The sequence below is a fragment of the Hyaloscypha bicolor genome (assembly GCF_002865645.1).
Source record: "Hyaloscypha bicolor E unplaced genomic scaffold K444scaffold_165, whole genome shotgun sequence".
In the NCBI taxonomy this organism is placed as follows: Eukaryota; Fungi; Ascomycota; class Leotiomycetes; order Helotiales; family Hyaloscyphaceae; genus Hyaloscypha; species Hyaloscypha bicolor.
In genome coordinates, this window is record NW_020194667.1 from 2148015 (window position 1) to 2167182 (window position 19168).

General features: G+C 49.3%; 8 protein-coding genes across 8 annotated transcripts; 3 read left to right on the plus strand and 5 right to left on the minus strand.

Annotated features, from left to right (window-relative positions):
- Positions 1–1607: 1607 nt before the first annotated feature.
- Positions 1608–3286, minus strand: K444DRAFT_542164 (ammonium transporter; the record flags this gene model as incomplete). The annotated part of the gene is made up of 4 exons (XM_024875853.1): positions 1608–2258; positions 2311–2606; positions 2651–3163; positions 3220–3286. The coding sequence occupies 4 exons, from the start codon at positions 3284–3286 to the stop codon at positions 1608–1610; spliced, it is 1527 nt and encodes a 508-aa protein (XP_024730007.1).
- A 2774-nt stretch (positions 3287–6060) lies between these two features.
- On the minus strand, positions 6061–7846 carry K444DRAFT_200583 (UPF0187-domain-containing protein). Its single transcript, XM_024870992.1, has 4 exons — positions 7403–7846; positions 7242–7342; positions 6886–7177; positions 6061–6832 (listed from the first exon to the last, which is right to left on the minus strand). The coding sequence occupies exons 1-4, from the start codon at positions 7664–7666 to the stop codon at positions 6392–6394; spliced, it is 1098 nt and encodes a 365-aa protein (XP_024730008.1). The 5' UTR covers positions 7667–7846; the 3' UTR covers positions 6061–6391.
- A 218-nt stretch (positions 7847–8064) lies between these two features.
- Positions 8065–8914, minus strand: K444DRAFT_542348 (uncharacterized protein; the record flags this gene model as incomplete). The annotated part of the gene is made up of 3 exons (XM_024875874.1): positions 8065–8447; positions 8483–8714; positions 8774–8914. The coding sequence occupies 3 exons, from the start codon at positions 8912–8914 to the stop codon at positions 8065–8067; spliced, it is 756 nt and encodes a 251-aa protein (XP_024730009.1).
- A 2453-nt stretch (positions 8915–11367) lies between these two features.
- On the minus strand, positions 11368–12226 carry K444DRAFT_542189 (ribosomal protein L27; the record flags this gene model as incomplete). Its single annotated transcript, XM_024875858.1, has 2 exons — positions 11368–11936; positions 12007–12226. 2 exons carry the CDS (start codon positions 12224–12226, stop codon positions 11368–11370), a joined length of 789 nt encoding a protein of 262 aa, XP_024730010.1.
- A 149-nt stretch (positions 12227–12375) lies between these two features.
- On the plus strand, positions 12376–13421 carry K444DRAFT_647128 (ribosomal protein L1; the record flags this gene model as incomplete). The annotated part of the gene is made up of 2 exons (XM_024885296.1): positions 12376–12674; positions 12761–13421. The coding sequence occupies 2 exons, from the start codon at positions 12376–12378 to the stop codon at positions 13419–13421; spliced, it is 960 nt and encodes a 319-aa protein (XP_024730011.1).
- Positions 13422–13504: 83 nt separating this feature from the next.
- K444DRAFT_600520 (uncharacterized protein) lies at positions 13505–14356 on the minus strand (the record flags this gene model as incomplete). Its single annotated transcript, XM_024878622.1, has 1 exon — positions 13505–14356. One exon carries the CDS (start codon positions 14354–14356, stop codon positions 13505–13507), a length of 852 nt encoding a protein of 283 aa, XP_024730012.1.
- Positions 14357–14903: 547 nt separating this feature from the next.
- K444DRAFT_619774 (uncharacterized protein) lies at positions 14904–16466 on the plus strand (the record flags this gene model as incomplete). Its single annotated transcript, XM_024881571.1, has 3 exons — positions 14904–15040; positions 15106–16293; positions 16339–16466. Coding segments are annotated over 2 exons (957 nt in total), but the record flags the coding sequence as incomplete, so codon positions are not given.
- A 599-nt stretch (positions 16467–17065) lies between these two features.
- K444DRAFT_619776 (uncharacterized protein) lies at positions 17066–19067 on the plus strand. The gene has a single exon (XM_024881572.1). It carries the CDS (start codon positions 17218–17220, stop codon positions 18781–18783), a length of 1566 nt encoding a protein of 521 aa, XP_024730014.1. The 5' UTR covers positions 17066–17217; the 3' UTR covers positions 18784–19067.
- The last annotated feature ends 101 nt before the right edge of the window (positions 19068–19168 follow it).

The window sequence follows — 19168 nt, forward strand, 5'->3', positions numbered from 1 at the left end:
AAACAATTACCGCAATTCCACATGCATCCGTTCCTCTCGACCTCCTTGCATGGGAAATACGTCTTGTGGTTCTCCTGCCTGCTGAAAACTGTACCAAACCACTATACGCTCATTTCGCTCACCAGTCGGTGTGCGGAATAGTTGCATACCGGTGTCTCTCATATACCTGGGTAACGGGAGATGTGACGTCAGAGCTCACACTCCATAGGATAATATTTCTATCCGGAAGAGCCTAGAGGAAACTTAGCGCAGTCTTTGCAGTGGTATTACCAAAACAACTATTTAGGTTAATGCAATTTGTATTGATCAACGAAATGTGCGAGAGAGAGCAGACAAGCTTCGCGGATGCATCAGATACATGGGAATTTAGATGGCGTACTCGTGTGGGTTGGAGAAGGAGATGAAGATAGTGATCTGGCGTTGTATTTTATTGCTGGCGCGAATGGATTCCACTCAACGGATATGTATGTGGGTTTGGAGGATGGTGAGGCTGCCGTGTTCAGGAGTTCGAATACTTTGAGAGCTTGTGGGAAAACCACGGAGCCGAAAGGAGCCCGATTTGGTACACAAAGCTTCCAATTCGTCTCCTGTCACGGAAGAAGAAGAATCCCTGGAGGATGTTGTTCGAGGTTCAAGTCTCCCACACACTAAAACAGCAGAAGGAAGGCACGTCTTTGGGCCGTTGTCTGTCGATTACTCCAGCGGCCTTATTTCAGCCGAATGTGGGTTGTTCAGGGGATAATAGCAGCCTCACTATGTACCGTCTGGTGCGGGAAACGAAGAATCCCCTGGGAAAATTCCATTCCCCATTTTTGGAGATGACGAGTTGAAGAACGTCAGTAACATGTGGGATGCTAGTGGACACTATTACTGTCATCTCGCCTGAGACAGGGAATTCTCACGACTGGTATCTCATTGCGTTGGGACATGGTCATAATTTGGAGGAAAATGTATCTGAGGAGAAAGTGAATCGGGACTTCTAGAGGATAGTTATCGGGAATGGTTCGAATGCATTTCAGTTCGATCCAGAGAGAGGGTAAGTCCATTTGTTCTGGACCAAAGACAAAGGGGAAGCCCACAAAACAGCGCAGGCAATCCCTAGCCGAAAGGTCTGGACGGCGTTTTATTGTTACGGACAATGGATTTATGGGAATCGCTCCTTTCTGGGTCAAGGAGGGCGATAAGGTTGCGATATTATTTGGTTGCAATGTACCAGTGTTGTTGGGAAAGTGTCAAGACGACTCGACTCATTTTAATTTGAAGGGGGATTGTTTTGTCTGGGGATGGATGAGAGGTGAGATATTGGAAACTTTGGGATATGACGGATGAAGAAATCGTAGACAAATTCACCCTTAAGAAGACTCACATTTGGATACATTGATCAACGGTGTCGTAGTGTTTGACGAAGAGAGTAAGTAGCTCCTACTTCCAGTAAACACAACTGCAGAAAGCTGGTACCTAAACGCCTTCCTCTTAGTATCCCATGACCTATAACTCCTACTGTACAAGCCAGTCTCTTTGCCAAATGCTCGCAGGAGTACTTTTCCGCTTGCTGTACGGCGACAAATTATTTCCACTCTCTCGCCTCCCAAACTACGCTATTTATTTCATCGCTCCGACCCCATCAGTGGTAAGGGCGATATCTCGCCATCCATAGCCCCAACAGTCCTACTACTAACCTTCCTCATCCTCAACGTGTCACTCTTTTCCTTGTCTCCATCGACCGCCTCAATCATTTCCATGTCATTGTCCTCCGTTGCAGGTGACCAGGCAAGGTAGTCCCTCCTCACCTCAACATAGTCATACGCAAACTCTCCAAGCTGGTCATCATCCATGCCCAGCAACTCAGCTTCCTCACTTGCTCTCAGCTTCAATCCTGGAATCAAATTCACAACTGCAGCAATACCAGCAGACACGACGAAGGAATATGCCGTACATGCCACAACATACGCAGCTTGGATGTAAAGTTGTTTCCAGTTATGATTGAGCCATCCCCCATTTATTAGTCCCGTTGATACGCCATCTAACCCGATAATATAATCTGCAGCGAAGAATCCGTTAAAAATGAGGCCGACCATGCCGGCGATGCCGTGCTCGGCGAGATTGTCCATACTATCGTCGATTCGGAGGAAGTACTTGACCTTGGTGGAGAAATTGGATACTAAGCCGACCACAACACCGAGGATTATGGATGCCCATGGAGGGATGAAGCCTGATGCGGGCGTTGCTGCTACGAGGCCAGAGATACAACCTGAACACTGGGGAAAAGTCAGTAAGTGCAGACTTGAATAAGAGTTCAAATGAACGTACCCAGCCAACCATCGACCACTTTCTTGAAAGGCGATAATCAAGCAACACCCAAGTAATGGATGCAATCATCGCTGTCAGGCATGAATTCCAACACGCCATAACAGCTCTCAAGTTAGCGCCGAATGCACTTCCGCCGTTAAACCCCAACCATCCAAACCAGAGGATGATCGTCCCAAGTGTGACTAAGGATACATTATGTGGTCGGAAGTTGAGCATCATCTTCTGTTGTCTCTTCCCAAGCATCATACTATATGCCAGTGCCGAGACACCAGAGCAGATCTCGACTGGTCCACCTTCTCTCTCAATTAGTGTGGGTTCCGGGTGGAAGTACGACACTAACCTCCGGCATAATCTAGAACTCCAAACTTAAACGCCCAGCCGTTGATATTCCAAGCCCAGTATGCGATCGGGCAGTACACCAGCGTCGCCCATATGAAGATAAAAACCATCATAGGCACCAGTCTTCCTCGCTCTGCAATAGCACCTGTCACGATAGCTCCGGTAGTGGCACAAAACATCATCTGATAAAACGAATACAGCAACTCTGGTATTAAAGGACTTCCTGGACTTGGTGCCCCAAGAGTATTCATCAATCCAAAATGGTTCAAGTCCCCAATAAATCCGCTGGTCCCACTCGACGAGAAAGCGAGGGAGTAGCCCCAGAAGTACCATTGGAAGGTTATCACAGAGAAGGAGGCCATGCAAGCCCAGATCATGGAAAGTGCTGATTTTCGACGCGCGAGTCCGGAGTAGAGGAAGCCGATGCCGGGAATCATGACGAGCACCATGCAGGAGGAGACGAGGATGTATGCTACGTCGCCGGACTGGTACCATTGGTTTAAATTGGTTGTTCCTGGTCACAGTCAGCTCTCCTTGAACGAGACTGTCGATAATTACGAGAGAACCTACTTGAATCGCCGCCATTTGGAAGGGTGCCGTTGAACAGCGCTGGTGCACCGGTATATCCGTACGACATATTTGGCTGTCGACCTTCTGGCTATTCAGATGCTCAAGGAAATGTGTTGGATAATACTTGATGTTCACAAACTGTATAGGAGGACTGAGTGCTCGAGTGGTCGGGGTTGTCTTATATCTCCCTGGCGTTCCGTCATCACCTGTTGCGTGTTTCTGAAAAGTGGCTATCAAGGAACGATCCAAGGATCAATACTCGATCCACACTCCGGCTCGGCCCTCTCAGGACACGGAGATAGAAATCCTACATCAGAATTCCCGGCCATGCCTCTCTATAGAAGGCAGCCCTAAGGCTGGAAACCTTTCCGTTTGGCTGTGAAATATCTGCAGAGAAGAAAGGAAACGTGAAGTGAGAACGAGATCTAGCTCGGCAATGCAAGTGTATTTTCGATGACGCACAGAAAAAAGAAAAAGAAAGATACAAGGCTACACAACAGTTCGTGACTGGTTGGGAGGGGTTTCGAGATTTCTTATCTAGGATCGTGATGCCTGTAAGTACTGACAGGTAGAGAAAAGGAGGGGATCCCGCCCGTGCCGAGCGTGAGGACACCCCGGTCGATACACATGCATGACTTTCCTAAATTCCCGGAGTGGGATTCAGAGCCGAAACGATAGCTGAGCTATTAATCCCATGGGCTGAGATTCATGTCGCGTGACTGAAAGAGGGAAGAGTTGGTCTGCCAAGGCTGTTTCAGGGGCGAAGCCTTCTGCGGATTGCTCGACCCACCACTTCTAAAAGCAATGCTCTTCAATAAAATACCGCAAACTCGCCATCTCAATGTCAAAAAAAAACTTCGCCCCATGTTCTCTTCCACATCCCCAAGCCATCCGCGTAATGATGCAAGCCCGCCTTTTGGAACCACGGCCTCGGGACCCACCACATCGACCTGATCTTCCCGCTTCCGCCCCACCACCCCTTTGGTTTTACTTTTGTCTCAGCTGCTCGCCTTATGGACTAAACACCTCATATGCCAATTTTCCCCAGGGAAGTTCCTGGCATCCTAACTCTGGTTGGAGATAAGAATTTCTAATATGGCAGAATAAGCAAAAGCTTATCTTAACATCTGGTTAACCAATTAAAAAGTTTTCGGAGTTGAGGTGGCCGATTGGGGATCAGATAAAGCATCATAATCTTTAGATTTAAAGAGACGGGTATGGGCTTCAAGTTCCAACAGTTCTCGATACAGAAATCGAAGGGTCAAGAAGTGATGAGTGGAGGATAACGAGTAAGGGGCCTTGCGCTGGACAAGAAAAGTGACACTGAATCCCGGTCCCAAGTTAACATTGGACATTAAAGTATTCAATAAATTCTAAATTTAAGATTCTCAGACGTAGGGGACGGGGTATACTTTAAATGTCCTTTAATTCGATTGGATATTGACATGGAAATTAGTTAAATTAATCCAGCGTGACTTGGGACATGGAGAATTCAGTGCCGCGTTTTTTGTCCACCACGAGGAGGGCTCCGGGGGCTTTTGGATTGCAAGGGGCGGGTTTAAGCGAGCGCCACTCAGGGGGAGACATCCCGCGCAAAGTTGAAAATGAGGGATTTGAAGATTTTTCGGGGGCACAAACTTGGATGCGTTTTTTCAATGCTGTCGCAAAAGGGTTCGGCACCATGGGATTAGATTCGTGATCTACGAGTGTTACCAATGATCTCTTTCCGACCGTACGGAGATGGTTTCTTTGCTCAGATCCCCATCTTTGTTGGCTTCAGCCATGCTGCTCGTCCACAGGCTGGGGAATGCCGGGGACATGCTCCCAGCTATGTAGCCCCGCCTATTTTTCACGGCGAGGCTTTTACCTCGCTCGAGATAGTCTTTGGTCCAGTATCAGATCAGACCAGACGAAGCACAGATCTGCCATCCTCCAAATGTTTTCTTATTTGTCTCTATTCAAAAGCCGGAAAGAAGGGGGTTTTGATAGAAGTGAGTTTGATGCTGAGGAAATTAATCTCGGTAAGTGCTGCTTAAACAAGTGTCTTATCTCCTCATGCTGGAAGAACAACCGTAAATGGCGACAACTTCGAGCTAGAGTAAATTGCTTTGTAACCCAATGGCACTGTACCGTCTCTGACTGTGTCATCCCTTTGCAGTCCACTTATTTGCAGCCGCGATATTCTTTAGTATCTTGATTCTCAGCGCATGTCAGGTCACCAGCTCTTTATAAATGACCCCGTCGTGAAGGAGCGCGTCCAGCAACTCATTGACCTCGTCCATTCACACCAGGTCGGGACCGACCTAATCCTTCTGCAAGCCCGCAACAAAACAGAGATTGAATTCAAGAAAACAAGTCCGTGCAAATCATTTTTGCTCAACCGCCAAGCTAAACCTGAGAAATACGGAACACAGCTCCCAGATAATCCATTCTACGGGCCCAACGCAGCCGAAAATGGAACTCTCTATTACCTATACATGACAGAGGTCAGTCTTGCGCATGAGCAGTTATTCCTTGTGATAAATAAGATGCATCGCCTTTGCTGAGGGAGTGGAGAAGCTCAACCGTTTACTTGTGCTCTCGTACGCCGCAGGCGAAGAGCTTATGGCTGCGGATCTCCACATCGTGCCTTGGTTATCCCACACTTTGTGGGGCACAGGAGCAACTGGGATCCAGGATTTTGCGTCTCTGGGAAGGTTGGTTGGCGGGGCGGTGCCTAGTTTTAGCTTTGGCGAACGGATTGAGGCGTGGTGGTTTAATATCAGCAAAAGAGATTCGTTCAAAGGGGTGCGTGCTCCACTATATTAAACGGGACCAGAGGGGAACCTAGTTGTCTTATCTTTCGCTGTTTCCACAATGATTTTATCTTCCAGCTGCCGTGTCGGAGGAGGTTTTTGCTTGATCCTTGATCCTTGATTTTTTTAATATGTCATCTGTCTTGGTATTTTGATGGAGTCTTTGTAAATATTAAACTTGAGTCTCTTTCGTCCAGAAATAATTCGCCCATATTCTATACAACTAGCAAGCCGTCCCATTACTATCTTCAACATTTACTAGTACCCCGCCGCTTCCGATTGTCAGGTATGTCTTGCCACAACTGCTGTCCTGGGGATGGGCCAAAATATCATCTAAATCTAAGCGTAACAAATTGCAATACCGATCCAGGTCTAAATCATTCGGTCCTTCTCCCCAAGGCTAAAAATATGCGACGATCAGCAAGAACCCCTTCTTTAGTAGAGACTTCACTATCCTTCAAAAGCAAACTCACATTCTCAATTTCTAGGCCCACCTCAGCAAGTGCAAAGAGGGCATATGCCGTAATGATGGTCACAGCGACACTCCACCAAGCGACTTCACCCCACAACTGACTCGGCAATGCGAACACGAATATCCATACGATGCGTGAGATGGCGATATTATACCCCAGTGGGATAGGAGTCCGTAGGAGACGCTCACAAGCCGAGATGACGCTTGTGAAACCATCTACGTGAGTTAGGAGGTGGGTGAGAACTTGCGTGTCCAGGACACCTGGTGAGAGGCGACGATAACGCTCGACCACTGATGAAAGGTGTAATGTCAAAGTTAGTGGATGGTTAGTTGCCGTATAATTGTACTGTAAGCAAAGATGATCAGTGCAGTTTGGAGGACTCAAGGCGGGTGACTTACGTTCGGTAGATGGGCTAGGAGCCGCTCCAGGTCGGAGCATTCACCACAGTCCCTTTCCCCGCGAAGATGGTGTTTTAAGGCTACTGCAAGTGCGTGCACGCATCTTATCACCTCCACCTTGTCAGGGATATCGTCCGTATTCTCTGCTGGCTTAGGGAGCGGCACATGCAGCCAGATTGTTCGTGCAAAGGATCGCGAATCTGCAGATAATTTATCCCACTGTATCCGCCCCTCCCACCAGCGACTATAAGACGATTGCATTCGAAATGTGATGGCGAGGCCGACGATAAAGCTTCGCATCACATCGGGTTAGGTTGGTCTATGATAAGGAGAGAAAGGTAGTGAAACAAATTTACCCGAATATGGGGAACAAGATCGGAGAGTGCATCGAGAGCTGCCCTCCCATATACTGCGAAACGCCACATATCAATGCGGCTACAATTCCAGAGAGAAAGATCTTTGATGACAAAGTGTTAGCGGATTGAGTTCCGAATCGCACTTCGTGTCACAAGCATACCTGCGGGATAATTCTGACAGATGCGCCACCCTCCCACCGCAAAGAATACGGTACCCATCGTGCATTCTTTCTCTTCTCTCTCTGACCTGCGTGCCATTCTTTCAAGGTATGATAGGGGTGATGATGCTGGCTTCTCATATTTGGTTTCCGTGGTTTCAGGACGAACTTGAATGCTACCCCTTCAGTCTCTTTTATAAGTACTCCTTGACGGAACGATGCGGCGAGATCAACCGGCAAGTTTGCCTCATTAGATTTAATACTCATGTACAATTCCTGTGATAGGGTGAAGAATGGCGGATTGTGGCGTGACTTATGCGAAAGTCACCTGTTTGGAAGACGCTTGGTTCAAACATGGCCAAGCGCGATACTCATGGACTGTAATTGCGCTCCGCTCACCGCTCACCGCTCTCTCTGAGAATTATTCGCCAGACTCTCGCCGGAAGGTTCAGAAGTGGTTAAAGTTGGCAGCTTTCAAAGAGGCCGACACGCGTTTCCAGGTTTCTCCTTATGCCTGTTCGATGTGGGTTCGACTAAGCGGGCAGATATATCTGGGTTTGGAGGACTTTGAGTTGGCTGGGGGCAAATTAAAGGAGTTGCGTGAGAGGTTGAATGCGAATCCCGGATTCATAACTTAGATGCGGCTCGGATCTTAGCTCTATTGCTTAACTTGGGACATTAACACCTAACTCACTCACAGCATGCGGAGCCCACAATTCGCCTGGCCTCCCATCCCCCTTCTGACCACCCGCTAACTCACTAACACCATACTGGTTACCTAATTCGCTCGGCTTCTTGAAATCTCTATCGTCTCTGTGGTGCAATTCCACAAGTTCGCCGTTGAGAGTGTGCTCGATCGTCTTTTTCGAACGCTTCCTCATTACGAACCAGATTAGAGCAGCAATAACAATGGTGACCACGACACCGCCCACTATACCTCCAACAAGTGGTCCCGTATTTGATTTCTTGGCGAGGGAAGAGGTCGTGTGGGTTGGAGTGCTGGTCGAGGATGTTGACGTTGACGTTGAGGTTGCAGAGCTTGATGATACTTTCAAGCAATGAACATCAGCTCATATTCTACACTATTGCAGGGTAACATACCTGTTCCGGTGCTTATTATAGCGAGCGTGACCTCTCCACTTTGAAATGCGTATCCAGGGGAGGCACACCCATCACTATCGGTCGTTGAAGCATATCCAATTAAACCCTTCTCGCAACAAAAGTATCCGCTGTTATCATACAGATTCCACGATTGGTTTGCGCATTGAGGATTTTGGAGTAAGATGCCAGTGCAATTGGCTGAGGTGGGGCAACACTGAGATATACGATTAATATTGTGGCTATGGGTGAGCGATATCTGACGAGTTGACTTACATTGACATTGTATTGGCTTGGGCAAAATGAATTCTCTGGGCAGCAGGCGCGGTAAGGCGTTACTGTTGCGCCGCAGTCGACATCGTTTCCTGGGCAGGTGCCGTTTATTCGGAGAGCAAATCCTGACGTTGAGACCGACATTGAGAAAAAGTATTTTAAAAACAAGAATGAAGCAAGACGGAAAAGACCGCGGAGATACAAACTTAAGAGAAGTGAAACAAAAAACCAAGAAAGAATCGAACTTGCTCAGGTGGCTGTGTAACTCGGAGTGTAAATACGAAGTAGTACAAGCTGGGGTCAGCGCTAGACTTTCAGCTGCTGAATCCACGCGTGTAACCTGCCACAAAGCCATTTGAAACGACCAAAGGATTTTTGGAATTGGCTCGGCCAAGACCGCAATCTCCACTTTTTTGTCGATCTCACACAGAACTACCTCGTTGCTAAGATTTAGCGGTGAGAGACCCCGAGTTTCGGGGACCTACAGGGGCACAGCCCCTAATTGATTCGCCAACACCTCACTTCGCAAGTTCCGACATCATTTCGGACCTGACTCACTTCCTTTGACAAAGTTCCTTAAACTGACAAAGGCGCGATCTGATATCTAGAAGTCGTCAGCGGTATTACCAGGTAGAGTCATGCTTGCAGATCATCCCTCTACTGAACCTGTCTTTCCTTAGTATTGGCCAAGATGTGCGGCGTAGAAATACAAAAGCCATCCTCATCTTCAACTAGTCAACCTCAAAAATCTCCCCCTCCCTCGGTAGGAACTCTGGCATATCTCACTGATAACTAACATACCTCCCACTCAGCCACTCTCAAAACTCAATTGTATTCCCGGCGATCTCTGTCGTATCTTTCAACACTACCCAAGTCAGCTACAGCCGTTACCTTGCACTCAACTAAAAAAGTGGAGAAGAAGAAGGAAATGCACTCTCCCAAGTCTCCCTCGGTATCGCCTCCGCCAACTTCGTCATGATTGCTCCAGGATGCACAGAAAAGACAATCAACCCCACTCTCCGATTCTCCTCGACCAAAAACTCCGTCCATCTCAAAACTGCGAATTCCGACTTCCCGTGGGCACTTGCTTCCGGTCGTACGTTATACGCTGTTATGGAGCTGAGATTCACGATTGTCCTCAGAACACCAGGATAGGAGGGGAGGAGATGGAGAAAGACTTGCGTTATGCGGTAGGTGCCAAGGAGGCTGATTTCAAAGGCCTTCCACTATGTGCCACCATCCGAGGAAGAGATAGGGGAAGGGATAGCCAAGGATCCTGCGTTTTTGATGAGGATATCTGGATTCCCGAACGAGGATGTGATTGTTCCAACAGCTTTTGAGATTGAGAAGGAGTCCAAGGGGTTGAGATGGAGGGTAGGTAGCTGTGGTGGTTTGCGGTTTGGCGCTCTCGCGGCTGCTTGGAGACTCTCATGGGTGCCCGGGGGCAAAGGCTTGACAGAGCTGAGTGCGATTTGAGATGCACCTGCTTTGGTGAATGAGCGGGCTGTGGCCAGGCCGATGCCTCCTAATGCACCGGTGATGAAGACGGCGTGGGCGTTATTGTGGATTTGGCGGGCTTGATGAAGGGGTAGGTATCGTTGTGAATAGCCTTCGTGAAATTCGCATCTGGGAGGGAGGGTGTTTAGAGAATTGGTTGGTAGAGGAGGCGGTGCAGACCATTATTGAGGGGTGTGGGACGAACACCATGTTGGCCAAGCAGTATCTCTTCGTAAGTGCAAATCTGGCACTCTTTCGTGATTCCAAATAAACACTTCCGGGCGATTGCCAGAAATCTTACTTCCATATACATTGGGCCGACGCTCGCTTCAGTACAAACAAGCTTTCGGGAATAAGTCAAAGTCTTGGCATAGCCCATCTTTGATAGAACTTTCAAGCGTTCAATGATTTCAAGCGTTCAATGAGTCGGTGAGTCTTCATTCCTTGTTTGGTGAAGTCTGATTAGAGAAATGAGAACTGTGGGGGTTGGGGGTCTATTGAATATCCGAGGGCCATTTGAGAGCACTTTTGAGGCTGTTGGCGTCGCTTGATTTGACTGTGTTATGCGGTGTTTGGTTGCACTGCAATTTTAGCGTCTACAAGGAGGAGCAACCTTACGAAGCCCAAGGCAGGGACGCAGCTAGAAGAGAAGAAGGAACATCTTTGTTATGAAAGGATGACTGCACACCGGAACAGAGGAAGTGAGGATTTTTGCCCCAGGGCGGTTGGCAGTGTCACAATGAAATTTCGAAAATTTCAAGCAAACGCTTTCGCTGCGTCCTAAGTGCAACTTTCCAAGCAGGCGCAGTTCGAGAACTCTCGAATTTGCAGAATGATTGGTCACTCGAGCAAGATGGAGAAGTGCCTGGTGGCTGGAGCTCTTTTGTATCGCGGCCCCCGGGAACGGCTGTGAGTTCGCTTCAGACAGACATGCTCACTCGAGCTAATCAAATAAGGTAGATCAATTATTACCGGCATTTAGGGAGAACAGCAAACTTCCAATACTTAACCTCATAGCATGCACTCTTAGTATTCAGAGATGCCAGCTGTCTATACACCCCTCCTATCCCACAATATAATACACCTCCTCACATCCTCATTTACTTCCCACCAATCTTCCTCCCCAAACTCCTCTTCTCCGCATTTTTCGCAAACCTAACCTCCCTCTTCTTCCACGCGGTCCACCGATCCCTCGGCTTAAACGCCTTAACATTAACCCCCGCCCTCTCCGCCGCCCTTCCAATCTCCCAATTCGCCTCTCTGTACATATACCCCGGTCTCAACTTCAAATTTCTGCCCTCCTCCCCTTTCCTCTCGCCCTTCTTCTTCCTCACCTTAACCTCTTTCCTCCCACCAACCCCACTTCCTTCCAGTAGCAGATCCGTCACAACCGGCTCCGTGGCTGTGGGCGGGACCTCCATCTTCACAGCCACCATATTCAACCTCCTCCTCCGATGAGAATTCCGCGGTAACGGTAAAACCTGATCTCGTTTGAACACTACCCCGATGTACTGTCGTTTGCCGTGTTTCTCAGGATCTTTGTAGTACTTCACATACCCCGATTCGGTGGCGTAGATAGTGTGATCGCGGCCCATGGCGCAGTTCTCGCCGGGGAACCAGTGCGTGCCTCGTTGGCGGAAGATGATGTTGCCTGGGATCACGTATTGCTCTGTTTGTAGATATCATCAGCGCTTGTTCACTCGAGGGAATGTTTCGACATATGTGGGCAATTGACAAACCTCCAGACTTCTTAGCACCAAGTCGTTTCCCAGGCCCGTCTTTCGCCTTGTTAACAGCTCCTTGCTGGGCGTGTGATGCGTGGCGGACGAACACCAATGGCTTCAGTGCCAGCGCGGCAAACGCTTCGTTCAGACATGCTGTGGAGGTCCCCGAGGGAGAAGAGCGTGCAATTGAGGCGAGCGCTGCTCGTAAAGGCGGCTGTAATCGTGGGAGGAGCATTGTGTGTCGTTGAAGCCCGTCTTGAAATTCGTGAAGTGAGGTCGTCAAGCTCAGAAAAAGCTCCCGAGGATTGACAGGGATCTTTCGCACTAGGCGACCAGACAATTTTGTCTCGAGAACGACATCAGGAAGCACTCAGCAACCACAACATGGCCACTTCCAGGCAATGTCTCGCTCAATTGAGCAGACTATGTTTATCCTCACCTCCTCCTGGAACAAGATTCGGACCTGCAAGGCTCCTGAGCACGACAGCAGCATGTGCTTCCCGCGGGAGTTTTGTGCCCAAGATCCTGTCGAAGAAGGAGAAAGCTGGCACTGTATCCAAGAGCCAGAATCCGCAGAAGAATAAAAAGAAAGATGCTCCGCAGAAGAAGAGGAAGGCGAGGACCGCGTATAAGACGTATGATTTGAAGGATGCGGAGATGTTTAGCCTTTGTGATGCAATGAGGTATGTCTCTCGTCCCGTCCCCCGTCCCCTCCCCTTACTATGGATAGTCTAGTAAAGCACAATGGCTAATGGATGGATGGGGGCAGGTATATCAGGGCCTTCGAAGTTGGAAGGTCACCCACGAGTGTCAAGTACGAAATGGCCATCAAACTCCGATCACAAAAGAACGGCCCCGTCGTCAGAAACCGATTACGGCTCCCCCATCCCGTTCGAACAGACATCCGTATCTGTGTCATCTGCCCCCCGGATTCGAAATACGCCGAGCAAGCACGCGCAGCAGGCGCCTCGTTGGTAGGAGAAGAAGACATCTTTGAAGCCGTGAAAGACGGACGGATCGAATTCGACCGCTGTATCTGCCAGACAGACTCCCTGGACAAGATGAACAAAGCCGGACTCGGCAGGATTCTTGGTCCGCGAGGGTTGATGCCGAGTACGAAGCTGGGGACGGTGGTAAAGGATCCGGCGGCTGTGTTAAAGGATATGGTTGGGGGCGCCGAGTATAGGGAGAGGTTGGGGGTCGTGAGGATGGCGATTGGACAGTTGGGGTTTACACCTGAGGAAATGCAGAGAAACGTTAGGGCATTCATTGAGGCGGTGAAGAAGGACATGGCGCATTTGAGCGATCGGATTAATAAGGAGTTGAGTGAGGTGGTGTTGAGCTCTACGAATGCACCGGGGTTTCCGCTGAATGGTGAGTTTATTTCGGCGGATTCGAAGATCACGACGAGAGAGCTGTCCACGTCGTAGTGTGTACGATTGCAGATTAGATGTAGAATATCCATTTTGTCCCCTGAACTCCAACGCTATGCTACACTTTTGTTTTGGATACCTCATGACTTCAAATCCTTGAGCACTTTGATGGCCTCATTCTCTGCTCCGAGGTCCCTGTAAGCGCCCAATATCTTGACAAGTCTCGTCTTGCCCGACTCTCCAATAGATGCTGCCGACTTCAAAGCGGCAGTGAGATCAAGCAGAATGGTGTTTTTGACTCGCTGCATCCGCGAATCCTGAGCAACAATGAAAGGATGGTCTTTCCCAATGCTAGTGGTCAATAGCTCCACATGTCGATAATCAGTCACGAGAGTCTGGAGCTTTCTGACACTGGTCCCTCCAATAACTCCCTCGGCCGCTTCTTCGTCCTCCTCATCCTCGCTGTCCGACCATGGCTCGTCTCCTCCATTGACGGATCGGCCCAGTGAAGAAACCATGAGCCTGTCCTCGAGTTCTTCCAGTCGAGATTCAACTTCCAATAGCTTCCTGCCGAGGGCAATCTCCTTGGCAACAGCTTTCTTCTCCGTCAAAAGACCTTCTACCTCGACTTTCCTCTCTCTAACCTTCCCTCTCACATCTTCAACTCCTCTCTTGAAGCCCAATAAGCCAACCCTTACATCTTCAACCTTCTCTTCACCGCCCTTCAGATCCGAGCCAAGACTCAGAAATTGCTCATAATTCGTGTTGACAAGATCCAGTAATTCCTTTGACAATGCTTGAGATCTTTCTCTCAGATCAGAACGTAGATCCTCGAGTGTCTGATGGCGGTCTGAAAGTGTGGAGAGATATGTCGGTGCATCGAAGTCCGGGGCCAGGAAGTCACTTCGAGGGAGAGCTTCAGGGTACGGAAGATTGTCCTCGTCGTCAGAAGAGACGCTCCCTGAGGCTCCGCCGAAGTAGAATTTACTCATTGTTGCAAGAAGACCCCCCTGCTCTACTCTGCTCTGGTCCAGCGTCCACGGTCCTCGTCTCAGGCTCCTCGTTCGGACAGCTCACGTGTAGTTTGAGACAATTATCTGGCTCGATCTCGGCCTTTACATAACCGGAGGACAAAGGTGTTCTGAGCCAAGGCGTGACTCCTCATCCAGGGTCCGCTATCTGATGGAGATGGGGCGTGTTTGTGGCTGTGATTGGGCGGAGGAGAGGAGCAAGGCCACCAAAGCCATCCGAACTCGGCAGACGGCGCACAGTTCCTCGTTAGCGCACAACCTACAGTACCCCCCCTGTTCATATGTTAGTTTGCCACTGGCGCCTTGGCAGCCGCTTTATCGTTGCTATGTGATTTCCTTCCGGTTGCCTAGGACTAGAGGATATAAATAATAAGCTAAAAGCGGTAAGATTATCAAAACAATGGCGGTTGGGCCAGCTTTATTGACATCACTGCTTGCTTCCCCGCTCTACTATTGCTATGTGGCTTCTTAAATAATGTAATAGAAGTAAAAGAGAGTATAATCGACAGTAATAACTGCGTCAATAATATAATATTCCCTCTTAATGGGTGAGCGATCTCTGAATCCCCTCAGTTATAACAGAGAAGTGTATACGGAGTAAAAATCAGGTGATTTTTGACACCTATAGAATCATCTATATAAATAGTACGTCCACAGCTCATTTTCCTACTAATTATCCATTCTATTTACCTTCAAAAATGGACTTGCAGGACATTCTCGATAATACAGTTCCTGAAACTGTCTTCCATGCGATTGAGGAAGACGTAGAACTAGTGGATTTATCCGCTAGTTCTCCTACCTCTCCCTCTCCAACCCCTCCACCCACTCCAACCCCTCCACCCTCAACCCCTCCTGCTCAGATCTTTGATATAGAGCGCGAAATCGACTTGAATCTTGCCGTACGCCCTCATAGCGGATACTGGTCGGTGCTTACTCCATTGCACGGTCTTCCGATTATCGAAGAAGACGAGGATATTGAATCCAATAGTGGTGAAGGTCCTTCCTCTCAAGAGCCTCCTTCTCAAACGCTTACACTCCCCTTTGGGGAGATTTCCTCAGACTCTGAAGACGAAATCGAGGAGATTCCACGTCCTTTTACTCCACACGAACCTCCAGAAGAGACAGTGCTTGCCGCACGCCTTCGCCAGGTAGCACAAGACCTTGAATCGCTCGACAATCCTCTTCCCTACACTCGTGCTCCTGGTCCTCGACTCCAGGGCATTCAACGACGAAATGAGGAGTGGGCAAGGGCTAATCCTCTCGATCGCGATGACCGAATTAGGGTCGATTTGATATACAAGCTGGGGTTTACAGATAGCGAGATTGTAAAGGAGTTTAAGGAGAAGAAGTGGACGATTCGTCAAGTTCAATATGCACGAGCACAACCACATACCCCTCGTTCTCGACGTAATTTCCGAGGCCCTGTCCTTCGTACAGAGCATCGCAAGAAGCTTGTCCGTTGGATACAGGAATCGCCATTGCACCGGCTTGTCAAATGGGAGGATATACCTGGACGTTTGGACTTGGGGATACCATACGGTGTAAAGGCTATTAAAGCTGCGATGGATATAGAGGGGTATGGGAGGAGAGTCTCACGAATTCGTCCTCCTATTTCTGATAAGGTTCGCCGCGATCGACTCGCATTTGCTTGGGCACATATCACATGGACTTGGATTAATTGGTTTCGCTATCTTTGGAGCAATGAGACCTGGGTAACTGGAGAATTACACGGAAGGGTATGGGTTACTCGTCTTATTAGTCAGAACGAGGAGTGGCATCGCGATACGATTACACAAAGGCATAGGAAGAAGCCTGGGTGGATGGCTTGGGGATGCTTTGCTGGGATACTGAAAGGGCCACTCGTGATATGGGAGAAGGAATAGGGCACAATTAATGCCGTACGTACTTCTGATTTTGACTTGAGGCTATACTAATTAACCTAGTCATCCTATAGGGCTCATATACTCCCAGTTATTGGGCAGTGGATGGAGCAGAACTCTCACCTGGAGTGGACGTTCATGCAAGACAACGCTCCTGCCCATAATGCTCGTCAAACGAAGGCAGCATTCGCTAATATGGGTATAATTCCACTAGCCTGGCCTGCCCTCTCACCAGATCTCAATCCTATTGAGCATGTGTGGAAGTGGATAAAGGACTGGTTGGAAAAGGAGCGTCCTTTGGCTACTAAGCAGGAGCTAAAAACAGCTGTGAGGGAGGCTTGGGAGGCAGTACCGGAGGAATTCCTCCTGAAATTGATCAAAAGTATGCCCGATCGAATGCAGAGGGTAATTGATGCTCAGGGAGGGAATACACGGTATTAGGTGGTTGATTGACTAGCTAGAAACACTCTTTTAGCTCTCCTTTTTTGTACTGTTTTCATGCTTCACTCTCGCTTGGGTTGCGATATATATATATACACTCATTTGGGCTTCAATTATATCACTGGTTTTTATGTGCTCTATATAGCTTCAATTTTGAATGGTCTGGCTGCAAATTGTCATTTGATTTTAGTGGGGCACCCCTATGTTCTGGATGTACTAAAGCAGCCAGATAAATCACCCTTATTTAGCTAGTAAGATCGGCACCACCAGTGGCAAACTAACATATGAACAGGGGGGGGTACTGTACATAATCTGGCGATCTGATAAGATCAATCTCTGCAACCTGCTTCTCCTCCACAACCTCGCTCTGGGAATTCTGCGCCTTCACGACGACTGCTCCTCCTTCGCAGGCCGTAGATGGTGTCCCGTCACCCAGCGTCTAGTGTGCGACGTTGATCTCGTTCTCGTTGTACGACATCTCGAATCCGCTCGATTAGCGACATGGCGTCGCCTGCGGTGTCGACCCCTTCCAGCGCAGCCTCCCCTGCAAATATTGCCCCAGCACTTCCAACTATCGCAATCAAAGCCGCAAATGCGGCGAATATGGCTAATATGGCTGCCATCGCGCCAGCATCAGGTATCGCCGCTCCTTCGCTCGTAACGACGAAGGAATGGGTCATCCCGCCGCGCCCGAAGCCTGGTCGGAAACCGGCGACAGATACACCCCCGACGAAAAGAAAAGCACAGAATCGAGCTGCCCAGCGAGCATTCCGAGAGAGGAGGGCTGCTAGGGTTGGAGAATTGGAGGAACAGCTGGAGGAGACGAAGGAGGAGCAGCAGAAACGCGAGGCTGGCTTGAGGACGAAGATTGTGAAGCTGGAGGCGGATGTTGAGAGGTTCAGCGGCGAGGTTCAATCGTGGAGGCTACGATGTGATACTTTGGATCGGATTGCGGAGTATGAGAGACGGGAGAAGGAGGCTGCCCTTGCTGAGTTGGCTTACCTGCGAAATGGGGCAAGGACAACGGGCACAGATGCGGTTCCACTCCCTCCACGGCATGTTCGACAGCATGAGACCAAGGCCCCGCCACCGCAACTGTACCGGAATCTGGTAGTCCAAGTTGATGACAGTTCTTTTGGATGTGGTGGATGCACTTCTACAAGTAATTGTGCTTGTGTGGAGCAGGCTCTGGCTATCTCTACGGCCGGGTGTGGGAAGTGTACACCGGAGACACATTGCGAATGTTTGGAGGAAACTATCAGAGCTGCAGCGGAGCTATCTGAATCAGCGGAACCCAAGAGATCACACTCGCCGTCGACGGAAAACTACGCGGACAAGCGTCAACGTCACTCAGATCCTTCTACGCCACTCGAAGTTGACTTCACGGCACAATACTCCTCCAAGCCCACCCAATCTTCCCAAGAACCACTCGTTCAGATTACCCGACCACCAGGAGAGTCCTGTGGTTTCTGTGAGGAAGGAACATATTGCATGTGCGCTGAGGCTGCGGCACAAGCAGCTTCCAATCCTCAAGATCATCAGAACCGACTAGCACCTCTTTTGAACGAAGTTACTCCACCCCCCTCAGACACGGACTTGGATGGAAATGGAATCAAGCTACCGTCACTACAGCCAAACCAGATGCATCGACCAGTCGCCACCACAGCGCCAGCCAATTCCTGCGCCAAAGGTCCTGGTACATGTCAACAATGCCAAGCTGATCCCAAGTCCGGGCTCTTCTGTCGGTCTCTCGCTGCAATCCGTGCTACCTCTGGATCAGCGGCTCCAGACGGCTGCTGCGGTGGTAATGCCAACGGAGGAGGATGCTGCAAGTCGTTGCCAACAGCTGCTCCATCCCAGCCTCCACCTAGCTTGAGCTGCGCGGATACCTACAAGACCCTCTCGACTCACAAGAACTTCGATCAAGCGAGCGAGGAACTGAACGTTTGGCTTGGGAGACTACACGCTACACCGCCTGCTCATGCTGGACGAGCGCCGATGGAAGTCGAAGCTGCGAGTGTTATGGGTGTGCTGAAGTTGTTTGATCGAAGATTCGGCCGGGGATGAGAGATGTTGATGAAAATGATGTGATGTAGACATTACCAGCATACTTATCTGTGTATTTGCATTGGTAGTCATGGGGATGATTGAGCTTGATCTTCATTGAAAATTCGAGGAAGGAGATTCGAAGTGATCGGTTCTTGGGGGTGCATCATCGAGGGGTAGTCTTGGCACACCCGCTCACATCCTGGCGTTCTGATGGTGTTCATGGCTGTACGGAATACGGAGTAACCTTACATAATTGCAAATCAAGCATCTTTATATAAGTTGTGAAGACCAACTGTACAAGCACGTTCTCCAACATCCTCCAAATTGCCAGCCCGCCAAGCCACCCGGCGAAGTTCGAGAAACCCTCGGTCGCTCATCCTGAGCCCTTTGCCCCACGTGCTCG